The sequence below is a fragment of the Triturus cristatus genome, chromosome 3_1, assembly GCF_964204655.1.
Source record: "Triturus cristatus chromosome 3_1, aTriCri1.1, whole genome shotgun sequence".
NCBI classification, from domain to species: domain Eukaryota; kingdom Metazoa; phylum Chordata; class Amphibia; order Caudata; family Salamandridae; genus Triturus; species Triturus cristatus.
Genome location: NC_140583.1, coordinates 142,595,887 through 142,610,269, shown reverse-complemented (window position 1 = coordinate 142,610,269; position 14,383 = coordinate 142,595,887). Strand labels below are relative to the sequence as shown.

At 49.3% G+C, this 14,383-nt stretch overlaps 1 protein-coding gene across 7 annotated transcripts in view; it reads right to left on the bottom strand.

Moving 5' to 3' along the window:
• The window catches only part of NAV2 (neuron navigator 2), a 606,131-nt gene that overhangs the window by 136,742 nt on the left and 455,006 nt on the right, over positions 1-14,383 (bottom strand). For all 7 annotated transcript variants that reach the window (XM_085643594.1, XM_085643596.1, XM_085643598.1 and 4 more), the window contains one exon: positions 523-661. In XM_085643594.1, the coding sequence (XP_085499720.1) occupies positions 523-661 (139 nt within the window). The remainder of the gene's footprint in view (positions 1-522; positions 662-14,383) is intronic.

Sequence of the window (14,383 nt, the reverse complement as noted above, 5' to 3'; positions counted from 1 at the left end):
ATAAAAAAGCATGCTGCAGAGAAAACAAAATGGGACTGCTTTCTCTATACAATAATTTAATGTTTGAATATTCAGAGTATTATGTAAGGTCAAACAGTCCCTCGTGCATTGCAACACAAGCACCTCACAGGTGGCACAAGGAGGCTCCAAAAAGCCAATAACGTGAAAAGACAAACACTCCTTTGGGTGCAGCCAAGGCCCACTCCATGCATATTTTACAGACTTGATAACAAGTCTTGGAACATGATATTCTTTCTAGCCCGACCATAAAATTACAATTAATATTTATATAAAAATATGCACTTAAAATTGTCCCTTGGTGCCCAATGAAAGGCCTAACAACCTCTGAAAAAATACTGGATTGAATTGGCCATGTTCAAATTCTGGTTCCATACCTACTTCCTGCAGTATGTAATTTCACTTAATTACCCTACCGACCCACTAAAGATAATAACAGTACTAATATTCCATAGAAATGCACAAATAAAATAGTGTATATGTACTCAGAGAACAAAGGCTCACCTGCACATCGAGGTTCTTCCGAGACGAGGCGGGCGTGTTGGCGTAGGAGCTGATGGAAGAGCTGGTGTTGATGTCATCGGTGCTGAGGTTGTCTATGGTGTCGCTGATGCCACTGCTGACGGAGCTGCTGTCATCCCAACTGAGGGGAAAAAAAGAATATATCTTAAAACCTCCATCGTGAGACTAGAAGCAGCATTTATCAATGAAAAGGGAGCTTCACCGGTGCCCACTATACAACACTTCTCAGCTCCCCCAACCCAGACTGCAGATGAGCAGTAGTCTCTGATGAAATGCTAACCTCCAAGTACCACCCTCAAACCCTGCTTCCGGTACACTGCTAACCTCCAAGTACCACCCTCAAACCTGGCTTCCTGTACATTGCTAGCCTCCAAGTGACACCCTCAAACCTGGCTTCCTGTACACTGCTAGCCTCCATGTACCACCCTCAAACCCTGGTTCCGGTACACTGCTTACCTCCAAGTACCACCCTCAAACCCAGCTTCCTGTACACTGCTAACCTCCAAGTGCCACCCTCAATCCCGGCTTCCTGTACACTGCTAGCCTCCAAGTACCACCCTCAAACCTGGCTTCCTGTACACTGCTAACCTCCAAGTACCACCCTCAAACCCTGATTCCGGTACACTGCTAGCCTCCAAGTACCACCCTCAAACCTGGCTTCCTGTACATTGCTAGCCTCCAAGTGCCACCCTCAAACCCGGCTTCCAGTACACTGCTAGCCTCCAAGTGCCACCCTCAAACCCGGCTTCCGGTACACTGCTAGCCTCCAAGTACCACCCTCAAACCTGGCTTCCTGTACATTGCTAGCCTCCAAGTGCCACCCTCAAACCCAGCTTCCGGTACACTGCTAGCCTCCAAGTGCCACCCTCAAACCCAGCTTCCGGTACACTGCTAGCCTTCAAGTGCCACCCCCAAACCTGGCTTCCAGTACACTGCTAACCTCTAAGTGCTACCCTCAAACCCGGCTTCCTCTACGCTGCTGCACACAGAGCCTGCAGCACCTTTCTTCACGCTGTTGTGGCGCCACAATCCTGTGTTTTTTAAGCTGACGCAATAAGAGATTCTTCTGACTCAACCCATCACGCTTCCATCTCTCTCATTATTTGTTGTAGATTTCTAAAAGCTTCTCTCCAAACTCACGACATAATTGAACGTCCACTTTCATTGTTGCCCGGCGTCCCAACTCCCCTCGTGGACTGCCATCCCAAATACTATCGCTGCCCAACCGCTGACCTCGCCATGTCACCTGTCCTTACAATTCATTCATAACTATTACAGCTCATCTCGTCCCCTGCCACCCCAACTCAATGCGTCCCCTGCCACCCCAACTCAATGCGTCCCCTGCCACCCCAACTCAATGCGTCCCCCGCCATCCCAACTCAATGCGTCCCCTGCCACCCCAACTCAATGAGTCCCCTGCCACACCAACTCAATGCACCCCCTGCCATCCCGCATCCCCCGACATCCCAACCCACCGCGTCCCACGACATCCCAACCCACTGCGTCCCACGACATCCCAACCCACCGCGTCCCACGACATCCCACCTCATCTTGTAACCTGCCATCCCAACTCAATGTGTCCCTTGCCACCCCAACTCACCTCATCTCAACCCCTGCCATCCCAGCTCACGGCGACCCCTGCGTTCCCACTTCATCATAGCCTCTGCCATTCCACCTCATTTATTAACCTACCACCCCAACTCATCAGTTACCACCATCCCAACTCATTGTAGCCACTCCCATCCCACCTCGCCCGGACCCTGTCATCCCTCCTCACCCTGACCCATGCCATCCCTCCTCACCCTGACCCATGCCATCCCTCCTCATCCTGACCCATGCCATCCCTCCTCACCCTGACCCCTGCCATCCATCCACACCCTGACCCCCGCCATCCCACCTCACCTTGTCCCCCGCCATCCCAACTCATCTCGTCCCCCGCCATCCCAACTCATCTCGTCCCCCGCCATCCCAACTCTCCTCATCACGTGCCATCTCAACTCATCCCGTCCCCCGCCATCCCAACTCTGCTCGTCCCCCGCCATCCCAACTCTGCTCGTCCCCCGCCATCCCAACTCTGCTCGTCCCCCGCCATCCCAACTCTGCTCGTCCCCCGCCATCCCAACTCTGCTCGTCCCCCGCCATCCCAACTCTGCTCGTCCCCCGCCATCCCAACTCTGCTCGTCCCCCGCCATCCCAACTCTGCTCGTCCCCCGCCATCCCAACTCTGCTTGTCCAGCCCAATATTGATTTGAATAGGGCTGGTCAGTGTCTATAGTGGCAAAAACACAATGGACCGGACAGCAGCCCAGAGTAATTCCCAGTGCCTGAGATTAATACCAACATTTCACCTATCACTTGTGTTTCTCCTCGGCGATTGCTGACTCATGGGCTCCTTGGTGCTGCTGGGAGACGGAGTACCAACAATCTCTGTGGGGTGCCCAACACAAGAAGTTACCTTGGGGCGGAGAGAGCAGTGTGGCCATCCAACCTCTAACTAACCAGAGTGTGTGCTCTCTCAAGACACTTATGGCAACTGGCGAGTGCAAACTGTCATCTGCATGTTTTCCTTGGAGTGTTTTGCAAGATATTGCGATCATCTATCGCTTAGGGGTGGTTTTGCTCCTGGAAAGCAAAAAAGCATTGGCAAAGCCATTAGATTTTCATCTTACTATGGCATCGTTTTGCCAATGCTTGTTTGTGTACTCCATCATGAGCAAAAGGCAAAAACATTTGAAAAATGGATGCAACAGAAAATAATACAACCATTTTTGAGATGAGTTTGCTTGACTACTAGTCCTACGGCGCCGCTTACCGACAGATTTCAGTTGGAAGATAACCCCCCCCCCCATCGATTTCAATGGCGGCGGAAAGACAGGACCAACCAATAGAAAAACAGCAAAACTGAAATATTGCTGTGAGCTGATCCAAGATGTGATTGACATGGTCTCAAACCTATGGGTGATGTTTCAGGAGCAACCGGACCCAATGGCTGAAGCAACCAGACCCAAAGCCCCCTCAAGAATGTAAAGAATACAATATGTTCACCATGAACAGAGCAAAAGCCATACTCGTCACACCTGAAGGGTGTGCATACCTCGGTGAAGCTACGCACAGCCACAGTTACTCAACCAAAAACCTTTGTTAAGACATGTTGGGGATGAGAAGCAATGGGTTTTGGATAAATGACCAGCGCAGAATGTTTCTTTTGTATCCAACACTCCAAAGTTTTGACATTTTCTCATTTCATTTTTCACTCACAACAACTAGTAGAGAAAATCACTTTGTTAAGAAGAGGAGTTGTCCTCCAATGGGCACGTGATAATGCGGACATATATAAGAAAGCATGTCTTGCGGCATGGGCCAATGCTGGCGTGCAACAAGTAGCAGTCACTTTACTGAAGGTTTTTAAATGTTCTTAAAACTTTAGTGAACTGCATTATGGGAGTGATATCGCAGTCTTGAAGTGAGCTGTGACTGAGCTCCCACACACTCAAAAAGACTAATCGACAGAGGCATCCAAGCCTGAATGGAGGTAACCTTGCCTCACCTTGGTCAGCTTCGCCTGAGCAGCAATGCAATAGATAAAAAATAAAATAAATAAATAAAAACACAAGAGGTTATGAACGGACCAAAGAATGATTCTGCTAAATCAAGAATGCGAAGACCTACTCTAGGTAGGAATTGACATTTTCAGAGCTGGAAGATGTAAGGCGGGATCAACCCGGAGCCGGTGTTAGAGCTCCTCTCTCGCTGAGGTGGATGAGAACGGAGGAGCCCCCTGGGAATGCCGGTTCTCAAGGATAACTGGATGGGAAAGTAAATCACCTCTAGGAGGTCCAAGAAGTTCATCGGCAGATGTTGAATCCAGAGTGTCATGACGCCAGGGAGAATTAAAGAGCTCAAAGTGGGTCCATTCGGCTACACCACATGTTCATATCTTGAAAGGATGGGCGACTCTACTTTGTACCCGTCTACTCAAACAACAAATGTGGAGTAATTGCCCTGCAAGAGGCAGAAACCCCACCACCACACACACAAAAATAACTTTAAGTCAAAATGTTTCATTCCAAGTAGTTCTTTTTTATTTTTCAACGGGTGTGTAGGCCAGGCCCTCACTCCTCTTGCCGTCAGTTGCTGCTGTCCTTCACAGCTGGGCCTAGCGGTCCAGCCTCCGAAGCAGTGAGAGGGTTAACTGGGATTCTGCATCTGGCCAGCAGCCTCCTTTGGTTATGAACCTTCTTAAACACCTACCACTTAGTTTCTCAGAGGCAAAGCATCCCAGCCAGCAGGCGCTGCCCACGGCAGGTGTAGATTCAAATACTGCTGGCTCAAGGCAGGAAAACTTGCTTTGCCAGATCTTACAATCAGATCCTGTGGGACAGAGATTCAGGTCAGATGGGGGGGTGCAGCTTTTACAGAGCCCCTCTAGTAGACACCGAGGGTTATTCCTGCACAGACAGGAGGCAACTCTTAATTCTTCTTCTCCAGGCAGGTTCTCAACTCAAGAAGGCCATACCAGGGCTTTTAAAAGGGATATTTAGATTGACAAAGCTAGGGGCCCACAGTAAAAGACCTAACTAGTTCCCACACTCGACACCACTCCTTTAACTACATTAAGATGTGTTTCATGTTGATGAAGAGTAACTTGTAACACTTGTAATTTTTTTGCAGCACAAATCTAACATGGTTGCACTTCTAGTAAGTGAGGAAAATCTCTCTCTGGCCCCCAGGCCTCCCCACTCCTCCAGCAGCAACCAGTTAAACCCAGTCCACTACCGAGGCTTTCCACCCCCTTCTGGTAGTGCCACACAGCACCATCAGGACAATCAGACGCGCCAGAGTCTGGAGTGGATCAGGTTGAGAAAAGGCCTAAGGGACACCAGACCCACTCATGGGCAAAACGCCAGGGCAGGAGCCCACGCGGATGCTCCCAGGCATCTCCTGGGGTTGTTTGGGATCCCTTCGATACCTTGAGCTGGCAGTGTAGGTGATCGCCCGAGAGGTGCCGCTGTGCCAGCCCCAAGCTGCGAGTATCCCATTAATTCATGCCAACTGGCTTGGCACACACATTTCTCTAACCACCACCAAAGGTGAACGGGGACACTAAAATCTGACTGGATAAGCTTTCTTCATGCCAAGCCACCTGCACCAAGATGGCAGCTCTCGGTGGTGTTTCCACGGTTCTCTCACACATTGGAGCACGAGTTGTTCTAGGGAGAAGTTTTTCCGGCACTGCTGACTTTGGGTTGAGTGGTGATGTATGTTTTTAGCAATATGGGAGTACGCGCTAGTGCCCAGTAAGTATGGCAGGCTACAGTGACAGAAGACACTTCGGTTGTGACATCACCACACTAACACATCCATGACAGCCACTGAATTCTCGATTTCTCACTGGTCTTATTAACGCCGCTCTCTTCTTATATATGATTTCGACTGTTATTAGCAGTCCCATGAACTGCTACGTTCCTCAAATCTGCCTTTAATGGTTCTAAGATTAAGTTGATAACAAGCATGAGGCGTAGACTAAGTATTGATCCCTTTTATTTACAAGGTATTAGGGGCCCTTCAGCCCTGGCTCGGCTCGTTTGCACCAATAAATACAAACGGATTAGCAATGTTCTAATCGGGGGAAAATATGTGTTTTCCTTTTTCCTCACTCTCATTTTCAATTTCCAACTATAAAAAGAGAAATTAACAGCATATATTAATCCATTACAAAATGTAGTCACAAGATATCCTAGAAAAAAAATATCTAAAGCCCTGGACACTTCATGTGAGCAACAATACTTGAGCGCTCTCTAACAAAGAGTGTCCACAGTGGGCCCAGGAAGGCTGGATCCATGCCAATTTCTGGGAAAAACTACGAACTTTCAAAATGAGTGCCATTCAGTTTCAATGCCTGCAAAGGTGTCTTATGTATACGCTCTAGTAACACAACCAATCTCCCGCAGCCAGATCACACAACATAGTCCCATAATGGCTCCAAGGATCCCTACATTGAAGGCCATTTACGCCCAAAGTGGCCCAGACCAAATGCAGGGTTGTTTAATAACATGGGGATGCACAGAGCCACCCAGGGGGCCTATGCGAGGTCAGGGGCCCCATGCGAGGTCAGGGGCCTCCACCCCGTCCATGCTTTAAACATCTGTTCTTTGCACGACCTGCCTGGAGAAGTAAGCTCAAAATTCTAAAAGTGACACTACCTGCACCCGATTACAAACTGCTACTGTACAACACAACACTGGGGGCTTCATAGCGCCTGTGGTGTTTTGGAATGTTGGCACCGGCCAGTGCGTGCTCTTTATGGGGAAGAAATGGGTTCGTACTTTCGTACACCTGTTGGAGGTCAGCCTATTTGCTGGTAGCACTGGACGATGGTGAAAGCAGACCCCAGGACACGGCAGACTACTGATGGCCGCGTCACACACTACATGGGGCGAGAATGCAGTCACAGGTACAGAAACTGACCGTAGGGAGCACCAGCATTACAGCGCACGCTATAGATGGAGACGGAAACTAAAACAAGGCGTTTGATTTCAGGTATCAGTGAATCCCGCCACGGGGCTCCTCGTTAACAAGTGTTAGGTGGTCTCGGAGCTGCCAAGCGGCCCCTACCAGGGGGCACTTATTCACCCACCGCAGCTCGCCCTCTGCGGCTCCTAGCTAGGCCCGTACGTGCCCAGGTGAATCCCAGAATGCAGCGCTGCTGGCCCCAGAGATCTGACCTACGTCACAACTATTAACTGTTTGAACTCCTGCGAATTCAGCTAGCATGTGATGTGTCCGAGGCCCAATTGGGCAATACTAAACGGTGTAATGACAACAGCTATTGCTTACAGTGCTTTGAAACATAAATGAGGCACTATATAACAACAGTTAATATGCAGAGTGCCCGCCAGGGCCACACCGTGAGGTTGACGGTGTCACAGATGACACAGGAAACACAACCGGTGATCCATCTCCCTGCATCACTTTTATCAGGGTAATAAAACACGGACTCTTAAACCCACAGGGCCGGGAGTGTTCAGTCAAAGAGGTGCACAAGAACAAAGGCGAGACACTGAGCGTCGGCAGCAGCCAGGATCAGATAGGATCTACGTTGGCTGGGAACCCGGGATTAGCAGCTGAAGCCTGCACACTGCCCCCACAGTAGCCCACAGGTCCAGAGTCAGACACCCCACGTCTGCACCACTCAAGGAGTCCCTCACCAAGTGACATCACCCGGTACGTGCTCACATTTCCATCTTGTGGTCGGAAGCGCGCCCGCCAAGCCCCGCCGCCAGACAACTATATTACGTTTCGGGTTGTTTGCCCCCCACCGGGGCTCCTTCTGGGGCTATTGTTGGGAGACAAAGGCGCCCCTGTGAACTGTCTGCAGAGGCCCGGGGCCAGGAGATACAGGCCTGGGGGCACGGGCGTGTCTCAAAGTCGGCAAATCACATCAAAGACAAACAATGACGTGTAAAAAAACTTCAGACGGCGAAAACAAATCAATCAGGTTTACAACTTTGTCGCGAGAGCCCACATTTAAACACAAATCACAGATAAGATCTGCAGGCTGTAACTAGAAACAGGCAGCAAGCAGAAGGACCCCCTTAATGAATGCAAGTGGCTCCTACACCTGGGCTCCCGCAGGGGCTCTCTAAAGGAAGCAGCCTGGACTACCAAATTAGGTAGCTCAGCGAGCTAAGCACTCGCTGACGAGAACCGCAGGTAACAGATTAAAATCTCTACAAAGTTGTCCTTTTAATCTGTTAAATGTTGTTAAAATGAGTACAAAGTTTACTTGGGTTAAAATAACTGCATATAAAAAGTTATGCTAAAGCGCTTTACAGACGTTAGGAGCCATGGAAGCGGCGCATTTCTCTGCCGGTTCCTTCTCTGCCATAACTATTTGTCATATTTTACACACGTGGAACTTTTAAATTAACAAAGTAAAGTTTCAGCCATAAGTGCCTGGGTGAACCAGGTCACCTCTAAACCGGTTTATGCCCACGGGGGCGGATCAGACTGGCAGTGCTACGAGCGAGGGGGGTTTGTTTTGTCTCGTGGCTTCCAAGGAGGCTCAAATGGACACAAAAAACGCAAGCGAAGGGGAAAAGGCGGAATGCAGGTTTCCTAAAGAACACAAGCCAAGTAAATGTCTTATCGGCCAAATCCCCTAATCCACGTCAGCTGCCCTCTGAAGGTCACCGGTCCCGGGCTGGCCCCGGGGAGGGGCGGAGGTGGGTGTGTACAGCCCGTGTGCACCCTGCTAGAGTGCCGGGCGCCCTGCTCCCTGTGGAGCCAGAGTTACCGGTGCGCATGGCTTTATATGGTAAATAAACCACGCGCAGTAAAGGAAGCGCACAGGGGCTAAAACCTCCACCGGGCAGGAAAGCAGAAGAAAGCAAAGGGCGCTGCTCCAAACCAAGACGGGAGGTATTACAAATGTGTCTTTTGTCATCAAAACAAACACGCCGGCCATGCTGTTCTCGTTAACCTCCTCGTTAACACAAAAACAGCGCCGGGGAATGGGAGAAACCGCTGGGTAGTTTGCCTACAGCCTGCAACTGAGGTATGTGGAAGGAACAAAAGCAAAGACACAAAAAACAAGTTATCTGATAGCTAGACCGAGGCGACAAGCCAGTCATACTATTCGTACTAGCAGTCCTGGTGTTTAAAATGCATTCTGGTACTTGGAGTCCTGATTTTTTAATAGTGCATGTAAAACCACAGGAAGCAGAATGCAAAAGGTACACATGGGAACCAACGCGCAGCGCTATTAACACTTGGCATGGGGTGACTTCAATCTCTGAAATGCAACTCCACCTCACGGGCATCTGAAACAGAGTGGGGCAGCCATCTATCGCCAGATCTTTTGCTTCGCAAATTAGTCCTGCTACAAGTGACCGTGCGATCTGTTGACTACTTATACAAATAAGCGCCTTGAAGCATCTTCCACGCACACGGAGCGCTATCCACACAAACAGTCAACCACGTCGGTTTCTAAGTGGCTGATGCCTACCTTGCGCCGTCTCCGGGCCAGCGACTTCCTAGCTCGGGAGCTCCAGGGGGAGTCTTGGGGAGGGGGCAGAGGGTCACATTGCACGCGGACACCTTCATCTTTCCTCTGCCATGCCCGTGGGGCTGCTGCTGAAGTCTGGGGCTGCTCGCCGGGCACTGCTGGGACCTCGCACTCAGCAGCCCCGAGCGCGCTGTGCCACACTGTGCACTGGGAGAGGAGCAGGGGGCAGTGCCGAGCACACCCCTCCCCCTCCTCGGCAGGATTAACCCCTGATGGGCTGGAGGGGTGAGAGCGCCGCCTTTGCTGCCAGCCGGGGGAGCCATGCACCGGCACAGGGGAGACAGACGTGGGTAGGTTAAGGGAGGGACCCCTAAACTCCACAGCGGATCGAAGACACCGGCCACGCTCCACGCACAGACCAGCCGAGCGCACCACAAACAGGCCTCTGTGATCACACTTGTCCTGGGAGGAATTTAACACCAGCCGAATATGCAAACATTAAAGTCACGCAAAGAAACTCTGGGGAGGCCGGCTATCCCTCTCGGTCTCTCCTGCCCCATGAATGCCTCTGGGCCCAGGCAGACTCAGACCCCAGCCTGCTCCAGGGAGCATTGGAGGGGCTTTAAAAGACTGCCGGGTTACCAAAGGCCCCTCATATTGTCAGAAGGCGCAACGGCAAATCGTTTGTGTTCACACTGACTCACTAGAAGATTTACGGTGCCAGCCAGGGCTAAGTCCTGCCTTTTATCCAGCACAGCAATGCATTCTGGGGCATGTAGTTTACATTGAGCTTTGCAAGTAGACCTTCACAAGTTCCAGCATGCAAAGGCTGTTGGTAAAAATGCCAAATGGCTGAAGTTACCACATGGCGAGGGTGTTACAGGAATGCATTTTCACTCATTGCAGTCTTTTTAGCCTCCAACATTTAGAACTGTGAGGATTGTAAACCCATTGGCTTAAAAATGAATATTCAATCTACATATCCCAAAATACAAGGGCTGGTAGATTTAAAAACATGTCTGGAATGGTCGAAGAGATCAAACCGGAGGTGCAGCCACATGGAAACCGTATTTCTAGTTCTCATTCAGTGTGCCTTCATTTGTCCTCATACAGCCCAGCAGGCTCAGCAGTTACTGCAGAGCTGGAGTTCCTACCCGAGTAGTTCACCCGCTCCAGGTTTGTCTTTGCACTGTGGTACTTGCAGTCCTGTTTATCCCACAGCAAACTTAGTCCTGCAAGCTCCAAAATGCAAAGTGAAAACCTGGACTGGATGACATACTCACGCATGGAATGGGGAAACGTGAGAGCGCTGTCCCACTCCCAGGCGACCTCACCACCACGTCTTCTCTTCAAAAGTTACACCTGCTTGTTTTTTCAGATGGTTAGGCAGCCATATGTTGGATGTCAGTGGCATCTCAACTACTGTGACACGAATCTTTCCATCCTGCATTTGCAGTCCTGAATGTATGTAAGAAAATATAGCTACACGTCCCAAAATGCCAAAAAACAACAGCAGCACTGGGAGTACTTCATACGAATAAGGCAGAGCAGCACGAGGTTTCATAAACAATAAAAAGCTATCTTTGGTGGGGGGGGGGGGGATCAGGAGTTTGTGGTTGGACGAGGGTCCTGGCATCAGTGGAAACTACGACTAGCAGCATGCCTGCCATGCGAGACCAACACGTATAATATCTTCTCAGGGCTTCCCCTTTCTGCTGACCCCTTTCCTGCTAAAGCAGTTTGCATTCTGGGACTTGTAGTCTTGCATTTGATATCACAACTGAGTTTCTGAATCACAGCATGAAATTGCTGATGGCTAAAATGGTCTCAGAATGTACCACTGAAGCAGGTAGAATGTAAATGAAATATATTTTTACAAAATGTGATTTTATGTTAAGTGTATTTATAAAGTGCACTGCAACCCACGAGGGTATCCTGGCGCTGAGCAGATGGGTGTGGCCACTGCTGCCTGGCGTAGGTTTGTGAACTGAAAATCCAGGGCTTTAGCTTCTAGCGGAATTGAAGAGAGGAGGCTCTGATGTGGAGTGGAAGGGCGTTCCACGCTTTCGGGGCGATATTAGAGAACACCCGTTCTCCTGATCCAGTTGTGTGCATGCGTGGGATGGTTGCGAGTAGGAGTCCTGTGGAATGGAGGTGTCTGGGTGGTTGGTGGAAGAAGATGCGACTGTTCAGGTAGGTGGGGCTTCAGTTGTGCGACTCTTTGAAAGTGTGTGTGAGGAGTTTGAAGTGAGTGTGTTAGTGCATCGTGAGCCACTGGAACTCCCTGTGGTGGATGAAAAACACTGGGGTTTATCCCCCTCACCCAAAATCTTACCCATTTTGAATATTTTATGCAAGGACCGCTCAAGTATCCAGATTCCAGGTGTGACCTATAGTTTGTCTGATACTTTAGCCCTGAATATTGACCGGGAAAACGTCTTTTGCCAAACATGTCCAAATGGAAACCTCAACAGAGCACAAATTCACTATTGATGTTGTGGGTCATACACCAAACTCCAGTCTATGTCAGAATCCTCAAACGAATGACAAGAAGCTACTGGACTGGACTGGACCAGTGTGCCAGGCCATACCAATGGCAGAAGAAGCAATATATATTATGTCTAGCATAACATGTCTTTTCTTCCTCCTCCCTCTCTGTGTGAAAACTGTGGTTATAACGGAGAGGGTGTCAAAGGAACAGTCCTCCGATACACAGCTGGGGACCCCGCAAGTGAAAATGAAACTTTTGGGAATTTTTAAATGTCTTTAGGATGAACACACAACAGTTAGGTACTCGTGTTTGACTGACTTGCACCAATTCTTGAAAGGAATTGATACATATTTATGTCCCAGGCGCAGATAGTCTCAGCTGGATCTGAAATTTTGATCTGGCTTGTAAGGCTCAATGTCTAAACGATCAGCCCAGGGCAGCAACTCTACAGAGTCACCTCCCTCAGGAAGGGACTGAGGTCATTGAAAGGATGCCTGAGATGGACAGTCGGACATCTGAGTGTATCAGTCTATCTGGGGGGGTGTATGATGGAACCAAACATGTCTTTGCCATGCATGCCATTACCACGCATGCCTTTAGCATGCATCCATTACCCCCATGAATGACGGAACCATGCATGTCTTTGCCATGCATGCCATTACCATGCATGCCTTTTAGCATGCTCCATTACCCCATGAATGACCCCCCATGTATGATGGAACCATGCATGTCTTTACCACACATGCCTTTACCACGCAAGTCTTTACCACACATATCTTTTCCTTTGGAGTTTTATAGAGCGCAAACTCGTCCAGAAGGTATCAGAGTGCTTTACAAGAGCACCAGTTGCGTTACAGATGGACACATTCATTTTGTTAGGTACAGGGAGAGTAAGTGATTTGTCCAGAATCACAGGATGTTGAGCGTCCATCCTGAGAATCGAACCCGGTTCCCCAGGTTTGAGGTTGACCGCTCTAGCCATTAGGCCACATCCTCTCCCCTGCGGCTTTTAACACACATTCCTTAACAATGAAAATGTAAGTATATCATAGGTAAGGGAAAACCCTTTAATTATTTATATATATATATATATTACCTACTGGCGGTCGCCAGTAGGTAGTTATAGTTAGGACCACGTTTCCATAGGAAATCCTCAACATTCTATTTTGAATAACTTTGGCGCCGGTTGACGAATCCTCGCGAATTTGTCAAAATAGGTGGGGCGCTACGCTCCGCTCCTACCCTGAAAGTCTCGGGGGGATTCGTCAAGCGGGAGCTGAGATAAAAGGGGGGTCCCAAAACGCGTTTTTCCCATGCATTTTTCCATAGGACCTTTAGACAGGGCTACAGCCCGAACGGCTGAACAGAATTACTTGAAATTTGGCAGAGAGGTAGTCCTCAGGTCAAGGAAGTGCCTTTTGTTGGTTTGGTGTAAATCTGTTCAGTAGATTCTGAGAAAATAGCCTTTAAATCAATATATATATCTGAGCCAGCTTACGGTGCGCTTACGGTGCGCTTACCGTACGCGTACGGTGGCGAGCGCGATTCTGATTGGCTGTTACATCTAAGTAAACATTCGAATCGGTCGAAACCAGGAAGCGGCGGCCGCCATTTTCTCTCTCGCACTGTGAGGGAGGGGCTGTAAACAAAGGGAAAAAACATATAAAGGGGCTGTTTAGACAGCGCCCATGCACATAGCCATGTTAGTTGAGTCCTCAAAGATCCCCCAAGGCCAAAAACGGGAAATTTTTATTTTTTGAAAATTTCGCCGATTACGCTTACCGTACGCGTACCGTGCGCTTACGCTAAAAAATATATTAAAAAAAAAAAACGCACTCTCTGTGCATGGCATATTATTGTCATCACTTACAAATTAAATTTAACAGATTACCTATCACAAGGAAGCGCATAATATGTCCTCCATGTGCGCACGGTGCGTTACGTGGGCACGCGGTGCGCGTAGCGCACTGCGTGCCCACCTTGCGTGTACGGCACTAACTGCGTAAAGTGGGCGCGCGGTGCGCGAAGCGCACCGCGTGCTCACTGTGCGCGCACGGTGCGCGAAGCGCACCGTGCGCGCACGGAACGAACTGCGTTAAGTGGGCGCGCACGCCACGAATGGCGTAAAGTAACTTAGCATTTAAAAAACCGTACAAATTCACTGAAAAAACCATAGGTTTCACACACGTTATAGTTAGGAATTAGCATTTAAAAAACCTTGCTAATTCACTGAAAAAACCATAGGTTTCACACATGTTATAGTTAGCTGGAAATTTTACTGATAAAAAACCAATGAAATTCCCCCGTTATAGTTACTGTAAGCAACTATAACTCACGCGGCCGTA